The sequence below is a fragment of the Erythrolamprus reginae genome, chromosome 9 (assembly GCF_031021105.1).
Source record: "Erythrolamprus reginae isolate rEryReg1 chromosome 9, rEryReg1.hap1, whole genome shotgun sequence".
NCBI lineage: Eukaryota > Metazoa > Chordata > Lepidosauria > Squamata > Dipsadidae > Erythrolamprus > Erythrolamprus reginae.
In genome coordinates this window covers 24,877,267-24,893,511 of record NC_091958.1, presented here as the reverse complement: position 1 = coordinate 24,893,511, position 16,245 = coordinate 24,877,267, and the positions used below count along the sequence as shown (strand labels likewise).

General features: G+C 43.9%; 1 protein-coding gene across 1 annotated transcript in view; it reads right to left on the bottom strand.

Annotated features, from left to right (window-relative positions):
- The window catches only part of LOC139171963 (phagosome assembly factor 1-like), an 80,956-nt gene that overhangs the window by 38,735 nt on the left and 25,976 nt on the right, over positions 1 to 16,245 (bottom strand). Inside the window, 1 exon segment of the mRNA XM_070760513.1 lies at positions 12,311 to 12,393. Coding sequence (XP_070616614.1) covers positions 12,311 to 12,393 — 83 coding nt within the window.

Genomic DNA, 16,245 nt, shown 5'->3' with positions numbered 1-16,245 from the left:
CTATGACCCATCCTGTCATCTGAGTCAAAATTGCCCAATCAGAGTCCAGGTCTTCCTCTTCCTCCCCCCTCCCCTGCAAGCACCCCTCTCTTCTAGCACTGATGATGTTACCTAGTTTGGGTAATGAAATAGGTCTGCAAGAAAATAACCGAGCTCCGAAAACACCAAGGGCCACACAGTCTCCCTCCTCCTCCTCCTCCTCTCTAATGTTGATGATGCTAAGTAGTTGGGTAAATTATGGGTTTTTTAAATTATGGGTTTTTAGCATTCTAATTATTGAATTTGTATTATATATTGTTTTCTGTTGCTGTTGTGAGCCGCCCCGAGTCTGCGGAGAGGGGCGGCATACAAATTTAATCAATAAATAAATAAAATTAATGAAAAGACTTCAAGAAAACAAGCAAGCGCAGTTGGCACCAGTCCGATCCGTACAGTTAATAAACCGGCCCTGCTGTTCTGTGGCTAATTAGAACCAGGGGATAATTTTATCAAACTCCTTCTCAGCTTCCGAAGGCAACAGATTGAGAAACGGAGGATTGACACGTGCATGTCAGTTGCTTGAAAATCACAACACCCTTCCAGAGGGTTTGCAGTGGAAATGACGTCCCAGGAACAAAGCTGTCAAGTTGTCCCTGCCAAAGTGAGATGTCATTCCAACAGAGCCAGGGTTTACAGCAGCCACTCCCAAGCGGATGCTCTCCTGAGATACAGGTAGTACAGTATTCCACAAATTACAGCCACAATTGGGGTCACAATTCCCATCGCTAAGCAAGAAGGTTGTTCAGTTAATTGCAAGCCATTGTATGACCCTTTTTTTGCAGCAGCTGCAATGCGATTCACTGTGGTTGTTAAGAGAATCATGTGGTTGTTAAGTGAATCATGTGGTTGTTAAGTGAAACTGGCTCTCCTCCCCCCCACTTTGTGTGTTGGAAGCCGGCTGGGAAATATCTTAAATGGCAATCATGTTGACCCCTGCAAATGGTCATAAATCCATCCTGGTTTGCCAAGCTCCCTACTTTTGTTCACACCACTTTAGAGATGTTGCAATAGTGGTCAAGAGTGAGGACCAGTTATAAGTCATTTTCTTTCATCACCATTGTAACAGTCACTAAGCAAACAATTGTAAGTCCAGGACTACCATATTTTTCGGAGTATAATATATACCTCCCCCCAAAAAAGAGGTTGAAAATTTGGGTGCGTCTTATACTCCAAAGGTAGCTTTTACTAAGCTTTTTTCAGCCCTAATGAGGTGCTAATGTAATTTTCCCTGTTTTGTCTGCTTCTTTCATTGCTGCTCTCTCCAACAATCCGCTGAGCCTTTTTTCAGCCCTAATTAGCAATGAAGCATCTTCTGTGCTTTGTTAGCAACCAATCTTCTAATGCCCTAATGGGTGCTAATGAGTGAAGAGATCTTCTGTGCTTGCCTAACAAATGATCTTCTGCCTTTTTTCCAGCCCTAACGGGGTGCTAACGAGTGGAGCAATCTTCATACTTTGCTAGGCTAAGAGCCAGGGTGGTGCAGTGGTTAAAGTGCAGCACTGCAGGCTACTTCAGCTAACTACTAGCTGTAGTCCAGCAGTTCAAATCTCATAACCAGCTCAAGGTTGACTCAACCTTCCATCTTTCCGAGGTGGGTAAAATGAGGACCCAGATTGTTGGAGGCAAGAGGCTGAGTCTGTAAACTGTTTAGAGAGGGATGTAAAACACTATGAAGCAGTATATAAGCCTAAGTGCTATTGCTATCTCCCTCCATCCCTCATTCCTTCCTTCCCATTGATCCATCCATCATTTACAGTGATTGGAATGCAGTAATGCAGGCTGACTCTGCCCACTGCCAGAAGTTCAACACTTACCAGGCTCAAGGTTGACTGAGCCTTCCATCCTTCCGAGGGTAAAATGAGGACCCAGATTATTGGGGACAATAGGCTGACTCTGTAAATCGCTTAGAGAGGGCTATAAAAGCACTGTAAAGTGATATACAGTGGTACCTCGAGATACGAGTTTAATTCGTTCCGGACCTGGGCTCTTAAGTCGAGCAGCTCTTATCTCGAACGACTTTTCCCCATAGGAATTAATGTAAATAATTTTAATTGGTTCCAGCCCTCAAAAAACTCACAAAGTTAGTCTAAATTATGCAGAAAGACATGTTTTTAATGAAGAAATGTACATGTACATATAAATGAATAATGAAGTTTCTTTCACTTAACTTGTAAACTTTCTTAAACTTTTAAATTTACATATGTTCAACTTCTCTGCCACCCAATCCTGTAGGACAGAGGTCCCCAACCCTTTTTGCACCAGGGACCGGCTTTAAGCGATCAAGAGAGGAATGGGTGAATGAATGGACGGAGGGTGGGAAGGAAGGAAGGAAAGAGGGAAGGGACAGGAACAGAGGAAGGAAGCAAGGAAACTTATGAAAGGGGAGAGTAAGAGAGGAATGAGTGAAGGGAGGGAGGGAGGGAGGGAAGAAGGTGGGAAGGAGAAAGAAAAGAAGAAATAGAGGAAGGGAAGGTAAAAGAGAGAAAGAAAAAGAGCAAGAAAGAAAGCTGCAAGCCCCCCCCCCGAGCCCCCCAGGCCGGCTGCAACCTTTTAAAACACGCGCGCCGCTTCGCAGCTGTCTCCTGAAGCCGAACGCGGAAGTTAGCGTTTGGCTTCAGGAGACAGCTCCTTGGCGCTTGTATCTCGAATTTGGGCTTGTAAGTAGAACAAAAATATCTCTCCCCTCCCAGCTCTTATCTCGAGTTGCTCTTAAGTAGAGCAGCTCTTATGTCGGGGTTCCACTGTATAAGTTTAAGTGGTAGTCTTTCCTTCCTTCCTTCCTTCCTTCCTTCCTTCCTTCCTTCCTTCCTTCCTTCCTTCCTTCCTTCCTCCCTTCCCTTCCATGTTGCAATAGTGGTTAGAATGCAGTACTGCAGGCTAATTCTGCCGACTGCCAGCAGTTCAATCCTGACCAGCTCAAGGTTGACTCAGCCTTCCATCCTTCCGAGGTGGGTAAAATGAGGAGCCAGATTGTTGGGGGATAATATGCTGACTCTGTAAACCGCTTAGAGAGGGCTGTAAAGTACTGTAAAGCAGTATACAAGTCCAAGTGCTATTGCTACAAGTCAAGCTTTTTCAGTCCTGTTATGATTTTGAAAGGGCACTAAACTAATGGTTGTTGAATCAAGGACTACCTGTCTTCAAAGGATTAAGTCTAATCACATGCTGGTCAGGAACAGTCAATCCCTCATGACTCCTATGATATATTAACTCCCACTTCTGGAATCACTTCCTACAACTCTTGTGCAATCTGCCTTGGGCCAATACAGTGGAACCCCGACTTACGAGCAGCTCGACTTACGAGCTACTCGAGATACGAGCTTGGGAGGGAGCGTCATTTCCGTTCGCCTCACGAGCTCATATCCGGGATACGAGCCTCGCCTCCCTGACTCTTTCGGTGAAGGAAGGAAGGCAAGGAAGCGCCCGGCTCGTCTCTGCTCGAAGTACAGTACAGTACAGTACTCCAACTTGGTAAGCATTCGCTTGGCTTCTGTTTGGGGGTGGGGGTCCTTGGCTTCTGCTTGGGGGTGGGTGGGGGGACGAACGGCGTCGGGAAAGCGAGGTCGGGAGGTTGTGCAATCGGCCATGCGGTCGGAATTTTCCCCGACCGCTCGGCTTGCTTTGCTTTGCTTTGCGGGGGCTTAGGGGCAGCCGGGTTGGGGGTTGGGGGGGGGCGCTTGGCTTCAGGGCTCAGCTGGGGAGCGGCACGGGTGGTTTAAAAGGTCTCCGCCGGCATGGGGGGCTTCCTAGCACCCCCCAAACCCGGGTTGGGGGTTGGCTAGGAAGCCCCCCATGCCGGCGGAGACCTTTTAAACCACCCGTGCCGCTTCCCAGCTGAGCCCTGAAGCCAAGCGCAGAAGTTCGCAATCGGCCATGCGGTCGGAATTTTGCCCGATTTTTTTCTCCGCTCGGCTTGCTTTGCTTTGCTTTGCGGGGGCTTGGCTTCAGGGCTCAGCTGGGGAGCGGCACGGGTGGTTTAAAAGGTCTCCGCCGGCATGGGGGGCTTCCTAGCACCCCCCAAACCTGGGTTGGGGGTTCGGGGGGGGGGGCTAGGAAGCCCCCCATGCCGGCAGAGACCTTTTAAACCACCCGTGCCGCTTCCCAGCTGAGCCCTGAAGCCAAGCGCAGAAGTTCGCAATCGGCCATGCGGTCGGAATTTTGCCCGATTTTTTTCTCCGCTCGGCTTGCTTTGCTTTGCTTTGCGGGGGCTTGGCTTCAGGGCTCAGCTGGGGAGCGGCACGGGTGGTTTAAAAGGTCTCCGCCGGCATGGGGGGCTTCCTAGCACCCCCCAAACCCGGGTTGGGGGTTCGGGGGGGGCTAGGAAGCCCCCCATGCCGGCGGAGACCTTTTAAACCACCCGTGCCGCTTCCCAGCTGAGCCCTGAAGCCAAGCGCAGAAGTTCGCAATCGGCCATGCGGTCGGAATTTTGCCCGATTTTTTTCTCCGCTCGGCTTGCTTTGCTTTGCTTTGCGGGGGCTTGGCTTCAGGGCTCAGCTGGGGAGCGGCACGGGTGGTTTAAAAGGTCTCCGCCGGCATGGGGGGCTTCCTAGCACCTCCCAAACCCAGGTTGGGGGTTCGGGGGGGCTAGGAAGCCCCCCATGCCGGCGGAGACCTTTTAAACCACCCGTGCCGATTCCCAGCTGAGCCCTGAAGCCAAGCGCAGAAGTTCGCAATCGGCCATGCGGTCGGAATTTTGCCCGATTTTTTTCTCCGCTCGGCTTGCTTTGCTTTGCTTTGCGGGGGCTTAGGGGCGGCCGGGTTGGGGGTTCGGGGAGTGCCTATCACTCGCTGCGGCTGTCGCTGCCGCCGCCATCACCCTCCCGCTGCGCGCCGCCTACCGTGTGTGAGGGAAAGAGATAGCAAGAGAGGGAGTGAGTTGCCCGCGGCTGCATCGCCCAACGCCGCCCTTCCGCTGTCGCTACCGTGTGAGAGGGAGAGAAAGAGATAGCAAGAGAGGGAGTGAGAGAAAGAGAGAGGGAGAGAGGGGGGGAGAGAGAGAAAGAGAGAGGGAGAGGGGGGAGAGATAGCAAGAGAGGGAGAGATGGAAAGAGGAGGGAGAGGGGGGGAGGGAGAGAGAGGGAGAGAGAGAGAGGAGATAAAGGAAGAGGATAGATAGAAAGGAAGAGGGAGAAAGAAAGAGGGATAGAAAGAGAGTGGGAGTTGCCTTTCTTTCTTTCTCTCTTTCTTTTGCTCTCTTGCTCTTTCATTCTTTTTTCTTTCTCTTTCTTTCTTTCTCTTTTTCTTTCTCTCTTTTACCTTCCCTTCCTCTATTTCTTCTTTTCTTTCTCCTTCCTACCTTCTTCCCTCCCTCCCTTCCTCTCTTACTCTCCCCTTTCATAAGTTTCCTTCCTTCCTTCCTCTGTTCCTGTCCCTTCCCCCTTTCTTTCTTTCTTTCTTTCTCTCTTTCTTTCTTTTGCTCTCTTGCTCTTTCATTCTTTTTTCTTTATCTTTCTTTCTTTCTCTTTTTCTTTCTCTCTTTTACCTTCCCTTCCTCTATTTCTTCTTTTCTTTCTCCTTCCTACCTTCTTCCCTCCCTCCCTTCCTCTCTTACTCTCCCCTTTCATAAGTTTCCTTGCTTCCTTCCTCTGTTCCTGTCCCTTCCCCCTTTCTTTCTCTCTTTCTTTTGCTCTCTTGCTCTTTCATTCTTTTTTCTTTCTCTTTCTTTCTTTCTCTTTTTCTTTCTTTCTCTTTTTCTTTCTCTCTTTTACCTTCCCTTCCTCTATTTCTTCTTTTCTTTCTCCTTCCTACCTTCTTCCCTCCCTCCCTTCCTCTCTTACTCTCCCCTTTCATAAGTTTCCTTGCTTCCTTCCTCTGTTCCTGTCCCTTCCCCCTTTCTTTCTTTCTTTCTTTCTTTCTTTCTTTCTTTCTCTCTTTCTTTCTTTTGCTCTCTTGCTCTTTCATTCTTTTTTCTTTCTCTTTCTTTCTTTCTCTTTTTCTTTCTCTCTTTTACCTTCCCTTCCTCTATTTCTTCTTTTCTTTCTCCTTCCTACCTTCTTCCCTCCCTCCCTTCCTCTCTTACTCTCCCCTTTCATAAGTTTCCTTGCTTCCTTCCTCTGTTCCTGTCCCTTCCCCCTTTCTTTCTTTCTTTCTCTCTCTCTCTCTTTCTTTTGCTCTCTTGCTCTTTCATTTTTTTTCTTTCTCTTTCTTTCTTTCTCTTTTTCTTTCTTTCTCTTTTTCTTTCTCTCTTTTACCTTCCCTTCCTCTATTTCTTCTTTTCTTTCTCCTTCCTACCTTCTTCCCTCCCTCCCTTCCTCTCTTACTCTCCCCTTTCATAAGTTTCCTTGCTTCCTTCCTCTGTTCCTGTCCCTTCCCCCTTTCTTTCTTTCTTTCTCTCTTTCTTTCTTTTGCTCTCTTGCTCTTTCATTCTTTTTTCTTTCTCTTTCTTTCTTTCTCTTTTTCTTTCTCTCTTTTACCTTCCCTTCCTCTATTTCTTCTTTTCTTTCTCCTTCCTACCTTCTTCCCTCCCTCCCTTCCTCTCTTACTCTCCCCTTTCATAAGTTTCCTTGCTTCCTTCCTCTGTTTCTGTTCCTGTCCCTTCCCCCTTTCTTTCTTTCTTTCTTTCTTTCTCTCTTTCTTTCTTTTGCTCTCTTGCTCTTTCATTCTTTTTTCTTTCTCTTTCTTTCTTTCTCTTTTTCTTTCTCTCTTTTACCTTCCCTTCCTCTATTTCTTCTTTTCTTTCTCCTTCCTACCTTCTTCCCTCCCTCCCTTCCTCTCTTACTCTCCCCTTTCATAAGTTTCCTTGCTTCCTTCCTCTGTTTCTGTTCCTGTCCCTTCCCCCTTTCTTTCTTTCTTTCTTTCTCTCTTTCTTTCTTTCTTTCTTTAAAGGAAGAGAAAGAAAGAGAGAGAGAGAGAGAGAGAGAGATGTCCATTGAGCATTTCTTTCTTTCTTTCTTTAAAGGAAGAGAAAGAAAGAAAGAAAGAGAGTGAGGGATGTCCATTGAGCCTTTCTTTCTTTCTTTCTTTCTTTCTTTAAAGGAAGAGAAAGAAAGAAAGAGAGTGAGGGATGTCCATTGAGCCTTTCTTTCTTTCTTTCTTTCTTTCTCTTTCTTGCTTTCTTTCTTGCTCTTTTTCTTTCTCTCTTTACCTTCCCTTCCTCTAAACTTTCTTACTTGGCTGATTTTAAGTTTTCTGCTTGCAGGCAAGTTGGCTTCCGGTTTTCTCGGTGGTAAAAAAGAGGTCTCGGTGGTGTCGGTGTTTAGAGCGAGCATGGCTCCAAAAAAGGCCGCTGAGAAGAAGAAGGTGATGATACCCATAGAAGCGAAGCAGGAGATAATCAATTTGCACGAAAAAGGGACTCGTGTTGTTGACCTTGCGAGGAAGTTCCAACGCAGCACATCCACCATCTGTACAATCCTGAAGCAGAAGGACATCCTTAAAGGTGTTAAACCAGCAAGAGGAGCGACAATAATTTCCCAACTCAGGACGTCTGTTCATGAAGAGATGGAGAGGTTATTGCTAATTTGGATAAAAGAAAAGGAGCTGGCTGGAGATACAATAACAGAGGCGGTCATCAGCGAGAAGGCTCGTGCGATATTCGCCGATCTGAAGAGCAATGAACCATCCTCGTCGGGAGATCCAGATGAGTTCAAGGCAAGCCATGGGTGGTTTGACAGGTTCAGAAAAAGAAGTGGCATTCACTCAGTGGTTCGGCATGGGGAGGCAGCGAGTGCAGACATCAAGGCAGCGGAGGAGTTTGTTGTGCATTTTGCTAGCCTGGTTGAACAAGAAGGCTATGTCTCTCAACAGATCTTTAACTGTGATGAGACTGGGCTGTTTTGGAAGAAAATGCCCCGTAGGACTTTCATTACTGCCGAGGAAAAGAGCCTGCCAGGACATAAGCCCATGAAGGACCGTCTAACCCTTGCATTGTGTGCAAACGCGTCGGGTGACTGCAAAGTGAAGCCACTTCTCGTGTACCATTCGGAGAATCCTCGCGCGTTCAAGACGCACAAAATCCTGAAGGAAAGACTCCATGTCCTGTGGCGCTCCAATGCAAGGGCATGGGTAACGAGGCAGTTCTTTGTGGACTGGGTAAATCTTGCTTTTGGTCCTACGGTGAAGGAATATCTTTTGGCTAATGAACTCCCCCTACAAGCCTTACTGCTGCTCGACAATGCTCCAGGCCACCCACCTGCTCTTCAAGACGACATCCTTGAAGAATTTCAATTTGTGAAGGTTGTCTTTCTCCCACCCAACACGACTTCAATCCTGCAACCAATGGATCAGCAGGTCATAGCCAACTTCAAGAAGCTGTACACGAAGCATCTGTTCCGCCGATGTTTCGATGTAACAGAGAACACCAACTTGACACTGCGTGAGTTTTGGAAGGATCATTTCAACATCGTTTCTTGCCTTAACATCATTGACCTTGCCTGGCAAGAAGTGTCAAGGCGAAACTTGAACTCGGCGTGGAAGAAGTTGTGGCCTGCTGCTGTTGCACCAAGGGACTCTGCTGAGCCCGAGGGTGAGACCGAGGACATCACCGAGACTGACACCCCATTGGAGGAGATTGTGTCACTCGGTAAGTGTATGGGTCTGGAGGTAGACGAGGGTGACATCAATGAGCTTGTCGAAGAGCATGAAGAACCGCTCTCTACAGAGGACCTGAAGGCGCTCCATGAGATGCAACAGATGGATCTGACCCAAGAGATGAGCAGCAGTGAGGAAGAGATGCAGGAACCACCGAAACCCATTCCTACCAGTGAGATAAAAGCGATGCTAGCGCAATGGGAGAATGTTGTCAGTTTTGTGGAAAAACATCACCCAGAGAAAGTAGCCACGAGTCGTTCAGCAGCACTTTTCAATGACAATTCATTGACTCACTTTCGGAACATTTTGAAAAGCAGGCAAAAGCAGATGTCATTGGACACATTTTTTACAAAAAGAGCTGCTCCAAGTGAAAGTGCAGAAAGTGCAGCCAAAAAGGCAAAAACATGATTAGGCTAGCTACTGTGTACATATGTAAATTTAAAAGTTTAAGAAAGTTTACAAGTTCAGTTTATTCATTTATATGTACATGTACATTTTTTCATTAAAAACATGTATTTTTGCATAATTTAGACTAACTTTGTGATTTTTTTGAGGGCTGGAACCAATTAAAATGATTTACATTAATTCCTATGGGGAAAAGTCGTTCGAGATAAGAGCTGCTCGACTTAAGAGCACAGGTCCGGAACGAATTAAACTCGTATCTCGAGGTACCACTGTAATAGGTTTTGTTTACCTTGTAGTTCCTCATTCCACCTATCATCTTGAAGAAACTTCTGCTCCTCTCAAGAAGTTAACAACTGCACAGCTGGTTGCAAGCAGATTTCTAAGCTCATTTCCAGAATCCAGCTGTTTTGCACTGCTTTTTTAAAAATGCCATGGCTTTTGACCTACTCAACTGAGAAAAGCTAAAATTAAAAGAATTAGCAAGGGATACAAGTGCATGCAGTGACTTTGGACTTATACTTCTTCTTTCCTACCCTGAAGGATTTGCTGGGATAGAACCATTTGTGTTTTCATACATCTGAACAGCACCTTCAAAGCTACTGCTTACACTGCTCATGCAAATTTCAAAACTTGGAATGAATTTCCTGAGCAGTGCAAGGCAGTAGCTTTTGGAAGGGGCTGTTCAGATGTTTGCAAACACAACTGGTTCCATGCAAGACTTAAGCACTCATTCATTCATTCACTCACTCACTTATTATTTTATCCTTATTATTATATTATATTTTATTTTTAAATGTAGCTTATTTGACTTAAGGCTGCCCAATGCCATGGGACTCAGGGCGGCTTACAACAATGTAATTTACAATCTTCCAAACTTTGAAGCAGAGCAGAACAGCTTCTGTTCAAACGAGGGGTGTTTCTCAACCTAATCAACTTTAAGATGCATGGGCTTCAACTCCCAGAAGAACTCAGCCAAAACACTGGCTGGGGAATTGTGGGAGTTGATGTCCACATATCTTAAAAGTTGGGAATGCCCAAATCTGAAAGCTTCCAGGTTTTCCCCACTCAAAAGAAAGTCGCCCACATGTCCAATCAATGCATCAACTGGAGATGCCTCCCAGGCACATCCCTCCAGGTGCAGGGCAGAGTGGCCTTGACTCTCAGAGAAAGGAGTACTATTTTGACTATATCTCCTCACTCACACAATCTCCCTTCCCAGTTTCCCACAGCATTAAATGTGGCAGGCCAGACGATTCAATGCCCAAGATTTACAGGCCTGACACATTGCTGATTAAACAGCTATCTGTGCGAAATAATATTGATTAAGAGTTAATAAACAGGGCAAAATATGTGTATATTAAAAGTTACAAAAGGCATATTAATGACGGTATGTACCTGAAGACAAAAATCAGCCAGATACTGAACCCGGACAAAAGGTATGACTAAGAATATAAACTCTTTTCAATTTCTTTCTTTCCAAGAAGCAAAATCCATGTCAGAAGGAATTCAGTGATTCCTAGGTTTTTCTTTTTAAAATCCTCTCAGACTTTCCTTACCAAAAATATAACAGAGTGCAAAACAAAAGCACATTTCAATCTGAATGAATGGAAAGCATTGTGAAACTGGACTGGAAAGTGTGAATCTGAAAACAGGGCTTGCAGTAACTAGCTTGAGATTTTAATCATGTTTAACAGTTATTTCCTCAAAGTGTCAATATGTCTTAAATTCTCTTGCAAGAGAATTAATTGGTTTTTATTAGATTCGATCCCTGACACAACCCTAAATATATGATAGAAGTACATTATCTCTGAAAATCCACCACAATCTCTTGAACAAGAGATTCTCTGAAGCTGCTAAATGATTTTTTTTTGTTCCCCAATCCAAAAAGTTTAACCATCTTTTTTGGTAAACAATCTGTTTCAGAGATTTAACTGGGAAATTCAGGGATTGGATGCAACCGAAGGACTAAATTGTTTTGAAATATGAGAGACTCTCTTATTTCCAAATGAAATCAAAGATACAAATCAAAGAAACTGATTCAATTCGGCTTCCTGAATCCAATACATTTTTTTCTGATTGTAAAAAGCTAAATAGGTCCCAAGGTCCCTTGGGAGTTGCATTTATTTATTTGTTTGTTTGTTTGATTTGTATGCCGCCCCTCTCTGTAGACCAGGGGTCCCCAAACTTTTTACACAGGGGGCCAGTTCACTGTCCCTTGGACTGTTGGAGGGCCAGAATATAAAAAAACCCCTATGAACAAATCCCTATGCACATTGCACATACCTTATTTTAAAGTAAAAAACAAAATGGGAACATACTATTTAGAGGGGGGGGAAAGAAGTCTGAAATTTATATATGTTTAAGTTTTGTTTTTAATTTTCTTTTGTTAACATCTGATTGGCTATACAAGGTTTTCTTGGCTTATAGAAAAATGTATAAAGAAAGAAGGAAGCACTTTGGCATAATGGTTAATAAGTTAGGAATATAATTGGTGTTGTACTTTTTTGAGGAGGGAATTTAATTAAAAGAAAATGAATATAACTGGATGACAAAATTAGAAAAAAAAATTGCAACTTTTTAAATGATTGGTATTAGTTACTAACAAAATACCGCATTTTATTCATGGAAAATTAGATGTGCTCCTGTCACTCACCCGCGGGCTGGATAAATGGCCTCAGCGGGCTGCATGTGGCCCGTGGGCCATAGTTTGGGGACCGTTGCCGTAGACTATACAGTAGTCCCTCACTATACCGCGCTTCACCTACTGCGGCTTCACTTCATCGCGGGTTTCTGAGGAAGTCGATCGGCAGATTTAAACAGCCCGCCGAACTCGATCGGCAGGGTTTTTTAAAAAAAAATATATATCAAAAATTGTAAATACTGTATTTAAATACTGTATCTAAAATAAATACTGTGTGGGAAGGGTTTATAAACACTTAAAACAATGAAAACTTACCAAACAATTACAATATAAATACTTAAATAAGTACTATCAGTCGATAAATTCCCCATCGCGGATTTCACCTATCGCGGCCAGGTCTGGAACGTAACACCAGCGATAGGTGAGGGACTACTGTACACCTTGCATGCCCAGGCGTACAGCCAAAAAAAGAATTTATGCACTTATGCACACCTGACACTACGTGAAAGCCACCGTGTTGGTTAAAAACCACATTCCTCAAGATGTGGCAACAGCCATATAATGCTTAGACATTATATGGACCAACACACGCACCACAATAACATCACACAACACTGAGACACCTTCCTCTTCCTGGCAGAGTGTGTGGCAAATAAACACCAAAAGCAGAAGCCAGAAAGCTGAAGCCAAACTTACTTGTTCACTGTAGAGAACCTGGATATTTTTTATGATGCGGCAGTGCTTCTGAACAATTGCTACAGCCTGAGCCAACGGCATTCCTGCAGGGGAGGGGGAAAAAAAGGAAAACAGACTTAGAAAATTGCTCCTACTTTAACCAGGCTGATGCAAAGGTGTTGGCTTTCAGCAGAGCAATATTTGTTCCCTGGGGAAGAACCAGTTGACCCACTGAAACATTTCAAGGCGGTGAGTAAACTCAGCTCCACGTCAAATCAGGAAAAGTCACCTGTGTTTTCAAAACAGCAACGAGCCATAAAATTAGGCACATTTCTCTTAAGCCGGACACAAGAAGTAAACTGAAATTGGCTTTTTTTTAAAAAAGAAAGAAAGAAAGATTACATCTTCAGTCACCTCTAGGAACTGCAATGTAAGAACATTCCTTCCATTGATGAAGCATTGAATTTAAGAACACTGTGTATATTTTGTTTTTCACTTTGGTGGCCACCCTGAATTTTCATCCATTAAGAGGATTTGTGAATCCAGAGGCTGGAAAGGTTTTTGAGCCAGCAAACCGTTGGTTTAATGACCATTTGAAGTGACAATGGCACTGAAAAAGGTGACTTCTGACATCATCATCATCATCATCATTATTATTATTATTATTATTATTATTATTAGATTTGTATACCGCCCTTCTCCAAAGACTCGGGGCGGCTCACAGGGTACAAAAGCAACACAACAAGTCTAATTAATTAAAAATTACTACTAAAATCCCATATACAGTGTTCCCTCGATTTTTGTGGGGGATGCGTTCCGAGACCGCCCGCGAAAGTCAAATTTCTGCAAAGTAGAGATGCGGAAGTAAATACATTATTTTTGGCTATGAACAGTATCACAAACCTTCCCTTAACACTTTAAACCCCTAAATTGCAATTTTCCATTCCTTTAGCAACCATTTAGATTATTACTCACCATGTTTATTTATTAAAGTTTATTAAAAATATATTTATTAAAGGCAGACAAAAGTTTGGTGATGACATATGATGTCATCGGGCGGGAAAAACCGTGGTATAGGAAAAAACCCGCCAAGTATTTTTTAATTAATTTTTTTTTAAAACCGTGGTATAGACTTTTCGCGAAGTTTGAACCCACGAAAATCGAGGGAACTCTGTATAATAAAAACAGTCAATCAATTCATTCACAACCACACATTGCATCTCGGAAACAGAGGAAGCGTGTTTCATGCTTGTGACCGTTGCCACATCCCCACAGGTTCATGTGAGTAAAATTCAGCCACTTGGCAACTGACTCATATTTACAACAGTCGCTGTGTCCCGGTGTCATGTGATCATCTTATGAACAGAAGGACCAGGGGAGATATGATAGCATGTTCCAATATCTCAGGGGTTGCCACAAAGAAGAGGGAACCAGGCTATTCTCCAAAGCACTTGAGGATATAACAAGAAGCAATGGGTGGAAACTAATCAAGGAAAGAAGCAACTTTGTCAATATCTTTTTGTAGGTTGGAGACCTCACTTACAAAAAGATATTGACAAAATTGAACGGGTCCAAAGATGGGCTACAAGAATGGTGGAAGGTCTTAAGCATAAAACTGATCAGGAAAGACTTAATGAACTCAATCTATGTCGCCTAGAGCAGTGTTTTCCAACCTTGGCAACTTGAAGATATTTGGACTTCAACTCCCAGAATTCCACAGCCAGCGGATGCTGGCTGGGGAGTTCTGGGAGTTGAAGTCTAGATATCTTCAAGTTGCCAAGGTTGGGAAACACTGGCCTAGCGGTCAGAAGGGGGGGGGGCATGATTGAAACATTTAAATACGTTAAAGGGTTAAATAAGGTTCCAGGAGGGAAGTGTTTTTAATAGGAATGTGAACACAAGAACAAGGGGGTACAATCTGAGGTTAGTTGGGGGAAAGATCAGAAGCAACGTGAGAAAATATTATTTTACTGAAAGAGTAGTAGATGCTTGGAACAAACTTCCAGCAGACATGGTTGGTAAATCCACAGTAATTGAATTTAAACATGCCTGGGATAAACATATATCCATTCTAAGATAAAATATAGGAAATAGTATAAGGGCAGACTAGATGGATCATGAGGTCTTTTTCTGCCATCAATCTTCTATGTTTCTGTGTAACTTAGAACTAAGGAGAATTTTCCTGACAGTTGGAACAATTAACCAGTGGAACAACTTGCCTCCAGAAGTTGTGAATGCTCCAACAGGGGAAGATTTTAAGAAGATGTTGGATAACCATTTGTCTGAAGTAGTGTAGGGTTTCCTGCATAAGCAAAATCAATAATGAATAGAAGGCCTCCAAGGTCCCTCCCAACTTTGTTAAATTATGAATATCATTCGATAATTAGAGTGAACGGGAAGCCTGATTAACTTAAGAACCACATTACTAACTTAACAACTGCAGTGCTTCACCAAATAGCTGAGGTGAGAAAAGTCATAAAATGGGGCAAAACTCACTTAACAGCTGCCTTGCTTAGCAGTGAAAATCTGGGGCTCATCTATGGTCATAAGCAGAGGCCTACCTGTATTAGAGCCCTTCAGAAAATGGCCACTCCCATGGAAGCCATTTTGTGAAAGCTCCCACAACATACTCTCAAAACCTGTGAGTTACGATAAGTAGGTTTTCCATGCCTGCTTTAAAACATTGGAAGTCAATGCTGTATTTTTGCCTAAATGAGCATTAATTACCTTCATCATAACACAAGGCCTTCTAGGAACATTTCAACACATATGTAAATTTGGCAAATTATGCTGTGGTTTTGTATCTGTTATCTTCCATGAAAATTTTAATTGCTCAATAGGGTTATCTTTATAATTCCAACTCCATAACTTTTAGATTATCTACACGGTGCTGTAACATCCAAATTTAAATCAGAGTCCAAGTCAAGGTATTCCTCAAAGAAGAGAAGCAACCTAGAACTGAGGAGAAATTTCCTGATAGTGAGAAGAATTAACCAGTGGAATGGCTTCTCTCAAGAAGTTGTGGGTGCTCCAACACTGGAGGTTTTTAAGAAGAGATTGGACAACCATTTTTCTGAAATGGTGTTGGGTTTCCTGCCTAAGCAGGGACTAAGACCTCCATGGTCCCTTCTGTTAATCTCTTAGTATCGCTGGTTGGGGAATTTTAGGAGCTGAAGTCCAGACATCTTAAAGTTGTCCAAGTTGACAAACATCAGTCTACCATGAAGTATCCCAGGTGTCAAGCCGAAGCCAGAATGCTTGGAGTTCTTGGCCTACCACATTATCTTTAGGGGTCAGATGCAGTATCTAATCCATTGGAAGGGTTACTCTTTCGCAGAATCTATCTGGATGAAGAGTTGGAAAGTTCAAGATGACAGACTGATTAAGCAATTCCATGATAAATATCCAAACAAGCCAAAGGGTCCCACGTGTGTGGGTGTGTACGTGCGTGTGATAATACAAAAAACTAACCCCCTACTAGCTATTTCCTTTCTCTTTGCAGGACATGCTTTTTTCCTGAGGGGAGGCCGCCTGTCAGGCCGAAGCCAGAATGCTTGGAGGTCTTGGCCTGCCACATTATACTATGTTCTTTTGGATGTTCCTTGCTGTGGGGAGAGGGGAGGAGCGGTTGCATGCGGAGTTAGAGGTAAACAAAATAAATTCCTTTTAGAGTTTCAAGGTCATCTTTTGCCAGCACTGGACCGGAAGAAGATGGACACGTATTGACCCAGTGGCAGAAGAGTGACAAACTTGTGGGTGTGGGACAGGAGAATGAACTGTAACCTGGAAGTAGAAATCCTGGGGAGATGAGATCTGGGTTTCCCCAGAGATGCACCAAGATGCCTCTAAGAATAAATTGGAAGTTTGAGGAAGTATTTCCCTTGGACTCTGATTTAAATTTAGATGTTAGTCGCAATGCTGATACCAGGATATTAAATCAGCACCAGCTCTGGAAA